At 48.1% G+C, this 14,440-nt stretch overlaps 1 protein-coding gene across 1 annotated transcript in view; it reads right to left on the bottom strand.

Annotated features, from left to right (window-relative positions):
* LOC149327507 (uncharacterized) overlaps window positions 1-13,516 on the bottom strand; it is a 14,624-nt gene extending 1,108 nt beyond the window's left edge. The window contains exon 1 of the mRNA XM_089562521.1: window positions 13,441-13,516. Coding sequence (XP_089418647.1) covers window positions 13,441-13,449 — 9 coding nt within the window. The 5' untranslated portion in view covers window positions 13,450-13,516. The remainder of the gene's footprint in view (window positions 1-13,440) is intronic.
* Between the last annotated feature and the right edge of the window lie 924 nt (window positions 13,517-14,440).

Here is a 14,440-nt window from a genome sequence, read left to right as displayed (position 1 = left end):
GGACGAGGACAGAAGAAAGACACATGGACCAAGGACCCCAAGGCGTTGCGCATGTGCCGCAGTAACACGCGGAAGGCGCGAACCTGGTGCGCCAGCTTCCTCGATGTCGGACACAACTGAACCGCGTTGCCTTGACTGACGACGACCACTCGCTGTTTTTTCTTCTGTCCTCGTCCAAGTTCGCGCTGTTATTCAGGGAAATGTCGTACCAACTCGCCCAAGCTTCCGCTTTAAGAGAAAATAGAGCAACATTCCAATCTTTCGTTCTAATAAACTGGGTGGAACATCAAAATTTCTACGCTTACAATTTCCTCTCTTAATTGGCTTCGTATAAACGTAACTGGCAAAGCTTTAGGGTGTGCATATTTTCCTGTCCCTACAGAACAGTGCGATGTGGCCATGAATGAGGAATGGAACTCCACTGCAGGCTTGAGTTGTATCCAACCATACCTGGTGCTCCCTCATACCGATGTGACAGGAGTCACCGAAGAACAAGCCAGAGAAGGCAGACAAACTGATTTGAAATTCAAATTTGGCAAAATAGAAAATGCATGTACAGGCACATAGAGAAATATAAAAAAACAACAACGCTCGAAGCATAAAGTGGCCCTCAGCCCTTACTAAAAATCTTAAACAGCATCCGAGTGAAGCCAATTCTTCTCTTCTGATATAAGGAAAATGGTTGTCCGATGCACATAGAACGTGCACTTTCAACAAAGAAATCTTACTTTAGTTTTCTTCGGTTTGGTTTGGTTTGGTTTGGTTTATGGGGTTTAACGTCCCAAAGCGACTAATGCTTCCTTTATGTAGCGTGGGTGCCGGTCTTTCTTTCTGACCTAGAAAGCTCGGGAAGGCCGTCTGTTAAGCTCAGTCGTTTCTTGCAACGATTCCATTCCTTGAGACACAGGGCACGCGCCACCACTTCAGCACCTCTACGTAAATCAAAGCGCAGCTTCTTTTTTAATGCGAAAGCATTACTTGTTCCTTTCCTGGTGGTGCCGTACGATTTGTCGTTGCATCCAACTATTGACAGGAATCCTAATCGACTACATGTCCACCTTCCCACACTCTTTACCTATTCCCTTAAGGCGTGGTTGAGGTGTCCACCAAGATTTGAGGCACTTACTGCACCATATCCTTTCTTCAAAAACCACTTTCCTTATCAAAATTATGCTGCAACCGTTGGTCTGCAGCGTTCCGGGTGTCGTCATACGCGCGCGCGTGTGTGCGTCGGTGGTCTGTCTCAAGAACTGTGCTCATTATTTTCCCCGACAGCTGACAAGACTGAAGACGAGACAGACAACCGCTGACAACCACAAGAACTTTTTTAGAGCTGAATAAATCCTTTTGTCCGTGCGTCCACACGTGGGCAGCAGGTGGGTACATGAGTCCGTGCACTTCCACCAGCAGCCAAGACGATCCACTGCCCGAGTGGGGCCGGGGCGCACCTGGACGCGGGATCTTGTTGTCGTCTTTCCCGGCGGTGGTGGTCCACAAGAATTTCGACAGCAGGGCAGATGATGCAGCAGTGTTGTGTAGCGACGGGACGCGAACCCTGTTGTTAACTGTTGTCTGGTATTGCACAGTAGAATCCGGGGGCACTTAAGCTCCGGCCTAAAGTATTACTCTACAGCGTTAATGGTTATCCGCTTTTTTTCTTAATTACTTTCTCTTTCTAATTACACACATCCATCAAACATATATCAGTAGGCATACTAGACCCCGTGGTATACCACAAGACACACACAAAGTCTCCTTTTAAGCAAGTCGAACTAACGTACCCTCAACGGCCTACTAGGTACCCAAGGAAACACAAAATGAACAAGGGAGGAGGAGTTCAGGAGAGCAAGCTACCGGGCTAGTTGGTAGCTTGCACTCTTCGCTTCACGCTGACTGCCCGAGGACTGCCGACCAGCACTGCTCGCACGTGATCATGACGTAGCCTAGCCTGCTTGACAGGAAAGCGTGGCCTGCCCGAGGACTATCAGAGTTCGGTAAATCGATGAAGCCCAAAGTCGCGGAGGACGCTCAGGTGAGAGAAGACCACTTCCCGTCGAGATCGCGGGAAACTTCACCGGACATTTAGGCGTTTACCCTTGTGCTCACGCGACTCTCTTCAACGGCTGGCTTGGGGAGAAGTGCTTCTGCCTATTGCAGTGTCCAGTGGCACGATAGAGGAGTGTGACATCGGTGAGTCCGAGGATTTCACACGAAGATTTCGAGGCCACAAGAATGATGTTAAGAATTGACGGCTGGCTTCAAACTCACTTGCCGAACACTCGGTATATACTGGCCACAACACTGGCTGGGAACAGGCACGTGTCCTTGCAGAAGAAAACAACCGAACATCGCGGCTGTGTTTCGAGTTACTCATTACCCAGACGACAACAGATACGCTGAACCGCTGTGATTGCGACGTACCCTAAGTATACGCTAGATTTCTGGGCTCTGGCTTGGGCCATATTTAAAAATAAACGATTTTCCGCTTCGCCTTCGTAGTGAACAAGGCTCCCTCCAGTGTGGGAACCGGTACGTCACTTCATATTTCTTTTTGGTCGGTGCCTTTTATAGTATTTATACTTTTCCGTCATGCATCTGCATTGCGTTTGTGGTGCTACACTCACACCAGAGCACGCTGAAGCTAAAGAATGCGTTTTGCCGAAAGTGCAGGAGTAGACCGGTGCATGTGGTGTGGAAATCAGGTAGCGGCAGTAGCGGTGCCCAGAGCTACAGGGGGTGGTCATGCACAACTACGGCGAGGCTGTGATTACAAACAACGAGCTAGAGACGGATGTGGATTGCGACTCTGTGTCGCTTACGTGGTGGGCAACTTCTTACCCCTTAAATATTCACAACAGCTAGTTCCCTCGGGTGGAGATGACACTACTCAGTCGACTCTGCGCACACACATTTGTCCACTCTTTAGGAAGGTGCGGATCAGTGGTACCACTCGCACTGTAACCATCATTCTTTTTTGATGAAATTCATGCACATCTTTAAGCTTGTACGCGAGTATGTTCTCAAAGTTCTGGTCGAGCCCTTAAGCTGTACCTACGACCGCCTTAACCAAGTCCCGAGGATTCAGAGCCTTCGGCGCATATTTCGTAGCCACAGCGGCTAAGAAAATGGACTCTCACCCCTTTCCGAGCTCTTGATGAAATAACATCCCACTACGGTAGTCAAAAAGGGAGCTACAATCTGCTTCCCCACTGCCTTCCTCATTCTATCCACACCACTTGCAATCAGTGGCGGTCCTGAGGGGGGGGGGGGGGCGGTGGCCCTTTTAAAAGCCTTTGCACATTTTCCCGATACTTTGTACGTTCACCGTGTTAGCCGCTGCTTTATTTCACACAATTCTACGTTCTACAGGTTTGTTTATTTATTTATTTATTTATTTTAGCACCTCGAAGACCCCAAACAAGAAGCATTACTTGAGGGGTAGGTAGTACAGAAATATCAACAAAAAAAGAATATATTCTCTACACTGCCAACAATAAGGTTCAAAATGCAATCAAACAGGCAAACAGCACAGAAAATCAAAATGCACAACGCTCAAATCCTTTCGAATACTAAAGAAAAACAAGACAAGAATAAAAGACAGGAAGAACGCTGAACGGTGGGTAAGAATTCAATAACGGATTAGAGAACAGTAAAAACCGCGTAGTAAAAAACAAAGTGCAACAGGTCAACGTTAGAGGGGAAAGGTACGCGAAAACCTAAAATGTGTCTAAAGCTTTAAGCTTATCTCTGAATGCAAGCGTGTCTTCTATTATTAGAGCGGCATTGGGAAGGCCGTTCCAATCTTTTGCTGTTCTCATGAGGAAAGACTGTGCAAATGTTTGTGTTTTTGCGCAAGGGTATGACATCTGCTGACTGTTTTTGTGACGAGCTTTCAAAGAGGGAATGTTTTGTGACGTAGATGCTTAACGGAAATGAATTGTAGAAACGACGAAAAAGGGCTATTCTGGCTAGTTTTCGACGGTGCTTTAATAATGGCAAGCTGGATCGGTTCTTCAGATCGGTTACACTTGTGTAGAAGGAACAATCGGAATGAACAAATCTAATGGCATGATTTTGATAGTTTCTATGCTCTCAGAAAGGTATTCCTCATGTGAGTTCCACATGGCGGCTCCATATTTTAATTTTAGGGCATTAATGTGGTGTAGGCTAGTAATTTTACATGTGCTTGAAAAATTATAGACCTATAAGATTACTATCAGTTGCCCATAAGTTATTTACTAATGTAATCGCTAATAGAGTTTGCCAAACCTTATACTTCAGTCAACCAAATAATCAGGGAGGCTTTCGTAACAGATACTCGCAATAGACGATATTCACACTATCAATCGGATGACAGAGAAATTGCGCAGAATATAACCAACGCTTATATATTGCCTTCAGTAGTCAAGAGAAAGCATTTGACTCAGTGTAAACTGTAACAGTCATGCAGGAATCGCGGAATCAGGGTGTAGAAGAGAATTCTGTGAAAATACTGGAATATATCTATAACGAAGTCAGCATGATGAATAAGTTAGACAGGCAGAGCAGAACGGTAGGCCTTAAAATTAACATGCAGAAAACCAAATTAATGTTCAACACACTCGCAAGCGAACAGCAGTAGTCAATTGGTAGCGAAGGGCTGAGAGTAGTAAGGGAATACGTCTGTGGAGAATTTACGGGGTCGCAGCGGAGCACCTGAAAAAGGGGTCCAGCGTGGCAGGCTTCTCGAGCCGAACAGCCAGTGCCGCGCTTGGGCACCGAGCACGCGCCGTCCAACTGCATTTTCTTTCGTCGGCTGGGAACGCCGATCTTAGCGCCTCCGCTTTACCGCGTCGCTGTGCGCTACAGGGCCCCCCGCCCAGACGGAACGACGAAATGGACGCGTCGACGGGGCAGGAATGAGGGTGCCTCGGCGGCAGGCAGGTCAGCGGTTAAGCGAGCAACGTACGAGGGGAGCTCCTTGGGAGGTGTCTCCATGTACGCAGGTTTGAGGCGATCCAAAAGGAGACTACCTCTTCACGACCGTCCAGCAGGATAGCCGCCGTCTTTGTCGTCCTGTTGAGGACGCGGTACGGGCCATCGTGTCAGGGGGTAAGAGGCGCCTTTACAGCGTCTCGAATGAGAAAAACATGCGTCGAGGACGCAAGGTTTGGGTGCACAAAGGCCTGATGGTCGGATGATGGAGTCGGGACTGGGCGCAGGCGTTGAAGGTATACTGCAGGGGCAAGGACGGCAGATCTTAGCGCCGCCGCTTTACAGAGTCGCTGTGCGCTACACGTCTACTTAGGGTAGGTAGTGACCAATAAGAATGGGGTGGAGCGCACATGGCAGGTTCTCTCAGATCACGAATGGCAGTTTACCAATAACCCTCGAGAGAAAAGTAAACAACATCTGTATCTTAAAGGTAGTCACCTATGGGGCAGAAACGTGGAGGCTAACAAAGAGGGTTCAGCTTAAGTTAAGGGCAACGCAGCGAGCTATGGAAAGGAAAATGATAGGTGTAACGTTAGGAGATCGGAAGAGGGCGGAGTGGCTGAGAGAAGAAACGCGGGTTGATGGCATCCTAGTTGAAATCAAGAGGAAGAAATGGGCTTGGGCAGGGCACGTATTGCGAACGCAAGATAACCGCTGGTCCTTAAGGGTAACGGAGTGGATTTCAAGAGAAGAAAAACGTAGCATGCGGTGGCAGAACGTTAGGTGGGCGAATGAGATTAAGAAGCTTACATGGATAGGGTGGCCGCAGCTGGCGAAGGACAGGGTTAATTGGAGAGACATGGGAGAGGCCTTTGCCCTGCAGTGGGCGTAGCGAGGCTGATGACGATGACTTATATACATCAGCGCTCATATCGTCTACTTGCGTGTCCGTGTCTTTTGCGCTGTTTTATACCAGTATTCTTCATTTCTTTGGCGAGTATCCGCTTTCCATCGCTGGCATGTTTCCCCTCACCAGACGGTTTCTGTCAAGCACTCCACGACAAGGAACAACATTGATCCCATCTTTTAGGCCCCCCACTGGCCACTGCGAAAATCAGCACCGCGCAAAGAAAACAGCGTCGTGTCTGTTGTTGACGCAGCGTGAGCGCGCGCCGTGTTTACCCACCTGCACCGGCTCCGGCCAGGTCGCGAATCCTCCATGTTCACTCGCTGTCCAGCCGAGAGCACCCTGCTGTTCTCGCCTTTCTGGCTTCGCACAGTGCGCGTGTTCGCCGACTGCGCCTGGCTCATTTACGGACTTCCTGTCCCTACACGCGCGCATCTCCCTTCTTGTACAGCCCGCCACCCTGAGTGCTTCTCACTAACGGCGCCGTTCGGTAAACGAGCCTGGTCGATGTCTGACGGCTGCAGTGCTGTCTTTGTTCCGACAGCTTTGTCTAGCGTCGCCGAAAGAAAGCCGGGCCAGGTGGCACAGAGGGCACAGACCCTTATAAAAATGGCCTATAGACAGTCTATAGACTCTTTATTGACTCTATTGACTTCCTATAGATATTGCTTTTCGTCTATTCATAGTCTATAGACTGTCTGAACGAAAAAACGTAGCGTTTAAACAGGACACAGAAAGATGAGGACAGGACGGGGCTACAACTTACAACTGAATGAAATCGATCAACGAAAGACACATCCCTTCTCGAGCAAAGATACGCATGCGCAAATTTGAAAGAATGGCAAAACTGTGATAATCTAGAAAAATTTGGTAAAAAAAAAGAAAAAAAGAAAAAGAGGCGAAAAGGGGAGGATAGCCTCCGCTCACGAAGACTGTTGTACAAACATTAAGTGCGTCTTAGAAACTTTCTTTTTCCATTAGGTAAATAGATGGTGTGCACGTGTCAGCACTGCTTTGTGATATATCATGAGCTTCCAAGATTTCCCTCGCCAATTGATCTTTACCCCTTCCTAAGATCTTCGTGCGGTTCAAAGAGGGAAAGCAACCTGTGCAGCTCTTGCAATGCTTTGGAAAGTGCGCATCAGTTTGCTGACGAAGCGAAGATGCATGTTCACTCAGCCTCACGTTTAGGCATCAGCCCGTCTGCCCTATGTACACACCCCCGCAGCGGAGAGGGATCTGATAAACAATATCTGTGGCGCATGAGACGTGCGGCTTCTTGTGTTTTGTGCTACACCCTGCATTCTTGACGCTCTCATGATCTGCCAGAGCGCAGAGCTTTGCAAGCTTGAGGGGAGCTGAAAATACCACATCAATACCAAATTATGCTGCCACTCTGTTCAAGTTGTGCGAGAGCCTGTTTACATAGGGCATAACTTCCTTTTCGGTTGTCCCGGTACATTTATCTTAGATAACTGGATGTGTTCTCTTTCTTTGTGTAACTTTTTCTTTAGAGTTTCTGCGACAGCCACAAGAACATCGCCAGGAAAGCCTGCTTCTTTAAGTCTTTGAACATGGTTGTCAAAACTACTGTCTATATCAAAACTACTGTCCATAGACTACTGTCTATGGACAAAAAGTCTACTAAAAGTCTATGGCCATAAATCTATAGATTGTCTATAGACTGTCTGGTGCATTTGTATTGCCTATAGCCTGTTCTGTATGATTTGTCTATAGACTTTATAGGCAGAAGTCTATAGACACTCTATAGACTGTCGAAAACTTTTTTGTAAGGTAGGCGACCGCTGGCGCCCAAATGACAGGGACGAAGCCACGGTCGTGCGTCACTTTGCTGCGCGAAATCTGTGTAGCGCAGCTTCGACTGCGCTGCAAGAGTAAAAACTGCCCAATCTTACTTGTGCAGAATATATCCTTTGTGTACCTCTTTGCCCTTTTGTTGACACTTAACCGCTTGGCTTCCGCCACTTAGTTGGCTAGGTTTTGTTAAGCACTATAAACACCTAATTTTAGTTATTTTTTTCTTCTCTGTAGTGGTGCAGAAGACATTAGAATACGTGGATCACCACGTTGTATTTTCCTGCGAGCGAAAAATCATTTAGAATAGTCTTTGTCCTTTCCTGCTTTTTCGATTTTGGTTTTGTCAACCGGACGGTGGCTGTCGCCTCTGAGAAATATTTAGGTCACGTGAGGCATTAAAAGCTCCAGTATAACTCCTGATAAGTCGTTTGTTGTCTCTGAAGCTCTTGAAGCCGGCTAACATAAGCATTGTATTGAACTGAAAGTAATGTGTCAGCGATTATATTGTAGTTCTTTTTCGTGCTTTGAATAATCTAAACACACATTGCTCGTTGTGAAAAAACCAGCGAAAACGACAAAAAGCAAGTAGGAAGGAAGAACACACACGACGACGACGACGAGAGGCTGTGTTCTTCCTTCCCACGTCCCTTTTGTCGTTTGCGCTGTTTTTTTTTTTCGCACCGTGCAGCACCAACTCGCCCGGTAGCATGCGCTCCTGAACACAGTACACGTCGCAGCCATCGGTCGCTTTGTGAAACCTAAGCAGTGTGACGGAAGAAAATCGATCATAAGTTATTTTCGGCCGCAGGGGAATACCGCAGGGGAATACCACGCGGTGATTCATGTATGCTAATGCCTAATGAAGCACTTGGAAGAAGAAAACATGTCATTAAAAAATTTGGCGTATACTCATTTGACGCGCAATATGTGCAACGCAGCGAGGGGCGGCAGAGTGATTGACGTGCGTGCATGAGATCAGGAAGTTTACACGGGTCGCAGCCGCCGTAGCGCTATGTTAACTGATGGTCAGTGGGGGACACTATTGCCCTGCAGCAGACGTAGCCGGCACTACGATGATGATGTGCAGTCGCATCCAGCGATTGCGCGTGCGAATGTGTCCCCTGTTCTGTGTAATGCCGTCCCCTTCGCAACCCCAGGCAGTCACCCTATGGGGCGCTTTGCTGCAGCTGTTTCATTACTCCATCGGGGTCTTCCCTTACAAAAAAAGTTTGACAGTCTATAGAGTTCTGTCTATAAAGTCGATAGACTGTCTATACACAAAAGTCTATAGGCAATACAAATGCCACAGACAGTCTATAGGCAATCTATAGATTTATGGCCATACACTTTTAGTAGAATTTTGTCTGTAGACCGTTCTGTAGACTATGAACAGACAAAAAGCAATATCTATAGGAAGTCAATAGAGTCAATAAGAAGTCTATAGTCTGTTTATAGACCATTTTTATAAGGGCTGGCACCGGCGCGCTGTGGCTCACGCCACTCGGCAGCGAGTTTTCCGGACAGGTTGCTGCCACAATCCTTGGCACGGTGCAACCACCTGAGCATGAAGGCTCGTGACGCAGCCGAGTGCCGTGATTCATCCCTGGTTGCGCGGTCGCTGTCGACCCGTGTTAAGGGGCGTCAACGGGTACATGTATGCAGTAATTTAGGCAGTGACAACACAGCGCAAAAGACGAGGAACCAGAGTAAGAAAGACACGGGACAGGGCGCTGACTTGCAACTAAAGGCTTTATTTGCTAACACCTTCTTATATGAAGGAAAGAGGCAGAAAGATACACCACAAAACACAAAAAGCAAAACTAAAAACTAGAAACACCCTTGAAAATGCGCACGACAGTCAAGCGCTATGAAGAAAACCAATCTCCTTATCAATTAAGGAAACTGATGTTTTGCTGACGCAATTTTGGTTGGGGCTTTCCACATTGAAAATGACAAGTAAAATTGCGTCAGCAAGCCATCAGTTTCCTTAATTGATAAGGAGATGGATTTTTTTCATAACGCTTGACTGTCGTGCGCATTTTCAAGGGTGTTTTTAGTTTTTAGTTTTGGTTTTTGCGTGTTTTGTGGTGTATCTTTCTGCCTGTTTCCTTCATATAAGAAGGTGTTAGCAAATAAAGCCTTTAGTTGCGAGTCAGCGCCTGTCCTGTGCCTTTCTTACTCTGGTTCCTCGTCTTTTGCGATGTGTTGTCACCATGAATCTTTACCAACTAGCCCAGTTGAACGTCTTGCTAAGTAAACTATGCAACTTGAGACAACCCTACTATTCTGACACCCCCGAATGCGCAATTTGCCATGGGCTTGAAATACTTCTGAACTAAATCCGAGCATAATAAGCCCACGGTCCAGCCGCTTTACAAGTGAACGACAGATACGAACTACGAACCATGCGTGGTGCAAAATCGAACTCGCCGTCTGAAACTTGTAAAATCGGTTCCGCGATACAGGATGAGCTACGGACCACTATTAATCTCCGCTGATCAAATCAAATCGCTTTCTGAGAAAGGAGACAAGTAGAGTCATCCATATTTAAGCAGCCCCCGCCGCGTCGGCCTAGTGGCTACGGCGTCCGTACCTCGCCCTGGGTTCCATACATCCCAGCCATGACATCCGCATTTCTTTTCTGAACGGAAATATGTGTCAGCACTCCATCCATAACACTGTCGAGAAAAGAAATGGCCTACTTGAATTAAGAGCGGCGCTCTAACATATGCAACGTGTTTGAACTTTGGTTTTGTTTCCATTTTGTTTGCTTCTGCAGTTTCCGAATTAAAAGTTTATGCGAGTGGCAACATTTATGACGATGTTTCTCCTCTCCCCCATGCTGTTCCTTTATAAGTAATGTGCGCGCCAAATAAAGCTAATAAAGCTTTTACTTGAATAACTTAGTGGGATAAGTTCCACTGGAATAGTTGAATAGCTTCCACGTTCGTGTGGTGTCTTCTTATTTCCACTCACTTGCGTTCTTAAGCGCTATGAATTCTCACAAGTAACATGGCGTCCCAGACTAGGCAGCTGAGCTTATTACCACCACTTCCAGGCCACTGTCTCACCACCGCTTCGAAAACAGTTCCTCCAATCTGTTCTCTTCCGGTGCGTTAACTAGGTTTAAAAAATTGCCATTTTCCACACACACACAGCACTCGTTCAAGGGACGATCCCAGCGCCGTGTCTGAACAGATGTCCGCCCTTCACTTTACCTTTTGCAACCACGACTGCCAAGGAGTAAAAAAAAAGGTTTTTGAGGAAAGGAAATGGCGCAGTATCTGTCTCACATATCTCGGCGGACACCTGAACCGCGCCGTAAGGGAAGGGAGTAAGGTGGGAGTGAAAGAAGAAAGAGAGAAAGAGGTGCCGTAGTGGAGGTCTCCGGAATAATTTCGACCACCTGGGGATCTTTAACGTGCCCTGACATCGCACAGCACACGACGGGCGCCTATTGCGTTTCGCCTCCACCGAAACGCGGCCGCCGGGGTCGGGTTCGACCCCGGATACTCCGGCTCGGTAGACGGGCGCCTTACCACTGAGCCACCGGCGGCGGGCGCCGAGGAGTCTCCCAACTGAGGATGTGCACACTCCAGCATATCGCAGAGTGGAGCCGTCCCACGGCTCGATCGTTGTTATGCCTCGCTGTTCAGATAAAAGGCACGCTTCATCCACTGACCAAAGCACTTTCTCGACCACACGCAGTTCATGCCTCATTATGCGCACGTCTCGCGGGCGGATTCTGTACACTCGCAGTCCGCGTGGTGGTGCAACTTGGAAAACTGTTCCCCATGTTTTCGCCGGATATTTGTAAAAGATGTTAACTCGGTTGAGCTAAGTAAACACTGCAGCCAATGTACAAACTGCACACCTGCCTTTGAAAGAAGTGCCGCGACACCACAACAAGGGTGATAGTAGAAGCTCAAGCAATATCAAGATTCTCTTATAAATGTGTCAGCAAGTAATCCGTACACCTTACCAAAAAAGATCTGATCTTTCTAAGCGCCCACGAGCATGCAAATGACTGGAGGGAAGATTACGGACCTACGGGATAACTGTGCCACGGGAAGTGATTGTTGTTTTCCTGTTTTATCATGGGACTGGGCCTATATCAACCAGTTCATGGCAATAAACCGTGTTGTCAGTCAGCGCCTGTGTTTTGTGTCATTCTTTGTTGTCCGTGTTCCGACCGCGCTGTTGTTGTCAGATATTTGTACTCATTGACGAGACGATGCGCCGCCTTCTCCGCTGTGGTTGTTGTTGTTGCCTTGGTGGCATGGCACATACCAGGAACTCCAGGGAAACGAACAGGCCGATAAGGCCGCCCGCGCACTCTCTCCCCGGGCTATCTCCCTGTCCTTGGAAGGTACGTACTCCCAATCAGACAATCTGGCCATTACATTCAAACAAATCACCGATTACTACAAGGAGGAGCACCGGCGCTACCCGGCCCCTTGTAAGGGTCTGGATCGCGCTGACGAGCGCCTCCTCATCAAAATTCTCACTAACACTGTACTGTGCCCGGCGGTGCTTAAACATTTCAATACATCCTTTGATGGCACGTGCCAGTTCTGTGGGGAGGTGTCTGACACCTTCCACATGGTTTGGGCGTGTCAATCTAACCCATCTATCCCCCCCAACCCCAACCCCAACAGAGAGGACTGGGAGGCGGCCCTGCTCGGCTGTCAAGACCTAAAGAGCCAAAAGGCCTTGGTTCAACGGACGCGGGCGGCGTTGCTTGCCAATGGGGCCCCGGAATAGGGGCTCCACCTTGTACTGTGAGGGGAAAGGGCCAATAGGGTCCTACCCCAATCACCTTTCTGTAAAAAATTTAATTGCCCATAAATGTTTTTCACCACCACCATCCACGACGTGGGATTGGCCAGGGTTCAGTGAGGAGAGCCAACAGAAGGTAAAGTGGAGCTAATCTAATGGTTTAAATTTAATTGCCAAGCTAACTATTTAACTTTGGGTCAGAATTCCGAGGAATTAAAATGGAATTATAGATTTAAAAAATAATGAAAAAAACGGATTGGGAAAAAATAAACGGGCCTAAAGATTAGAGAACTGAATACAAGAAAAATTGCTGAATGATTTTGCAAATCCGTTGTCAGGCTTGAAAGGTAAAAGAAAGACGAAGGCACAGCGTAGACAAGACGCGGGTTAGATCCCGGCCGCGGCGGCTGAATTCCTTTGGAGGAGAAATTCGAGGCCCGTGTACTGTGCGATGTCAGTGCACGTTAAAGAACCCCAGGTGGTCGAAATTTCCGGAGCCCTCCACTACGGCGTCTCTCATAGCCTTAGTCGCTTTGGGACGTTAAACCCCATAATCCAAACCAAACCAAACCGAGCATCATCGCAACGACCATAAGCGTCATGGCACTAGTGCCCGTCGAGGTGACAGTTGGGATCGTCGTCTGGTCGTATGCCTCGACTCTGTTGCATCTCATGGAACTTAATCATGCAGCACCAGTCAACCCAGTAAAGTACAGCCTTTGTCAAAAGTTTGGAGCCCAAGTGGTTTGCTTCTGGGGCACACTGCTTTGCTCGTAATGCGTCCTGAGCGTGTCAAATCTCCTGAAGGTAAGATTTTTGGTCCTGCTCCCTCCGATGCGTAGGACTTCCATGAGTCCTACAGGAGCGCCCTCAATAGTGCTCAGAAGCAAACCCCCTGGGCTCTAAACTTTTGACAAAGGCTGTACATTACTGAAATGCAAACATTCAGCGCCTCCTCGCTACGCGGAAGTGCGTTCCTAGAGAGCAACGGTGCTGAGGAGATGTATTCTCCAACTGCTCACCTGTGCCATGGCGGGACGGGTGCTGCGGCGTGCTCGCGTCGGTCGCTGTGTGCCCCCGGCCGCCGGCGGTGCCCTTTTTAAGCGGCGCGCCGAGCGGGCATCGATCCGCGCAGGTGCCGCCGTCAAGTGTGCTTCCGGCTGCCTCCTGAAAGCCTCGTCGAGTGGTGCGCCCTCGCTGCACAGTGCACTCTGGTGTCTCGCACATGCTTAAAAGCCTGGCCGCACTCGTGTAACGGAAGCGTCACAGTTAAGGCGCCACAGCGCCGCGTGGGCTGAACCTCTTCAGGCGAGCCTGGTTCAGCGTCCCGCGCGCTTTGCCAGCTACAGCGTCGCACAACGCTCGCCGGTGATAAGCGTACGCACAATGCTTTCGCGCACACTGATTTCTCGACGCCAATACCCTTACAAAAATTTCTTTAGACAGCCGTAGACTGTCTATAGACCCTCTATAGACAAACCCTAGCGAACAGTCTATAGGAAATGCAAACCCTAAGAGAGTCTGTAGACAATCTATAGATTGATGGCCCTAAACTTTTAGTACACTTTTGTCCACAGACAGTCTACAGGCTATGAAAAGACAAAAAGAAATATCTATAAGGCAACAGTCTATAAGAAGTGTATAGACTGTCTATAGACAAAAGTCTACTAAAAGTGTATGGCCATCTATCTATAGATTGTCTATAGACTGTCTATAGGGCTTCTATTGGCTATAGACTGCTCTCTATAGGGCTTGTCTATAGACTATGAATAGACAAAAATAAATATCTACAAGAAGCCAATAGTCTATAAGAAGTCTACAGGCTCTCCATAGACCATTTTTATGAGGGGGCTTTAGGGGTATAGTCGGCTGGTATGTGGGGTTTTGCACGCAGCGCCCACGTACCTCGCACACTTGGACTTATGACAGACGCTGTGTTGGAGGGCTTCGAGTTAACCTCAACTACCTGTGGTTATATTTAACATCCACAGACATCGCACAGCACGCAAGGCGTGAACGGGT

Source organism: Amblyomma mixtum, chromosome 10, assembly GCF_055824585.1.
Source record: "Amblyomma mixtum isolate Tamu chromosome 10, ASM5582458v1, whole genome shotgun sequence".
NCBI lineage: Eukaryota > Metazoa > Arthropoda > Arachnida > Ixodida > Ixodidae > Amblyomma > Amblyomma mixtum.
This window is presented reverse-complemented; position numbering and strand designations above follow the sequence as displayed.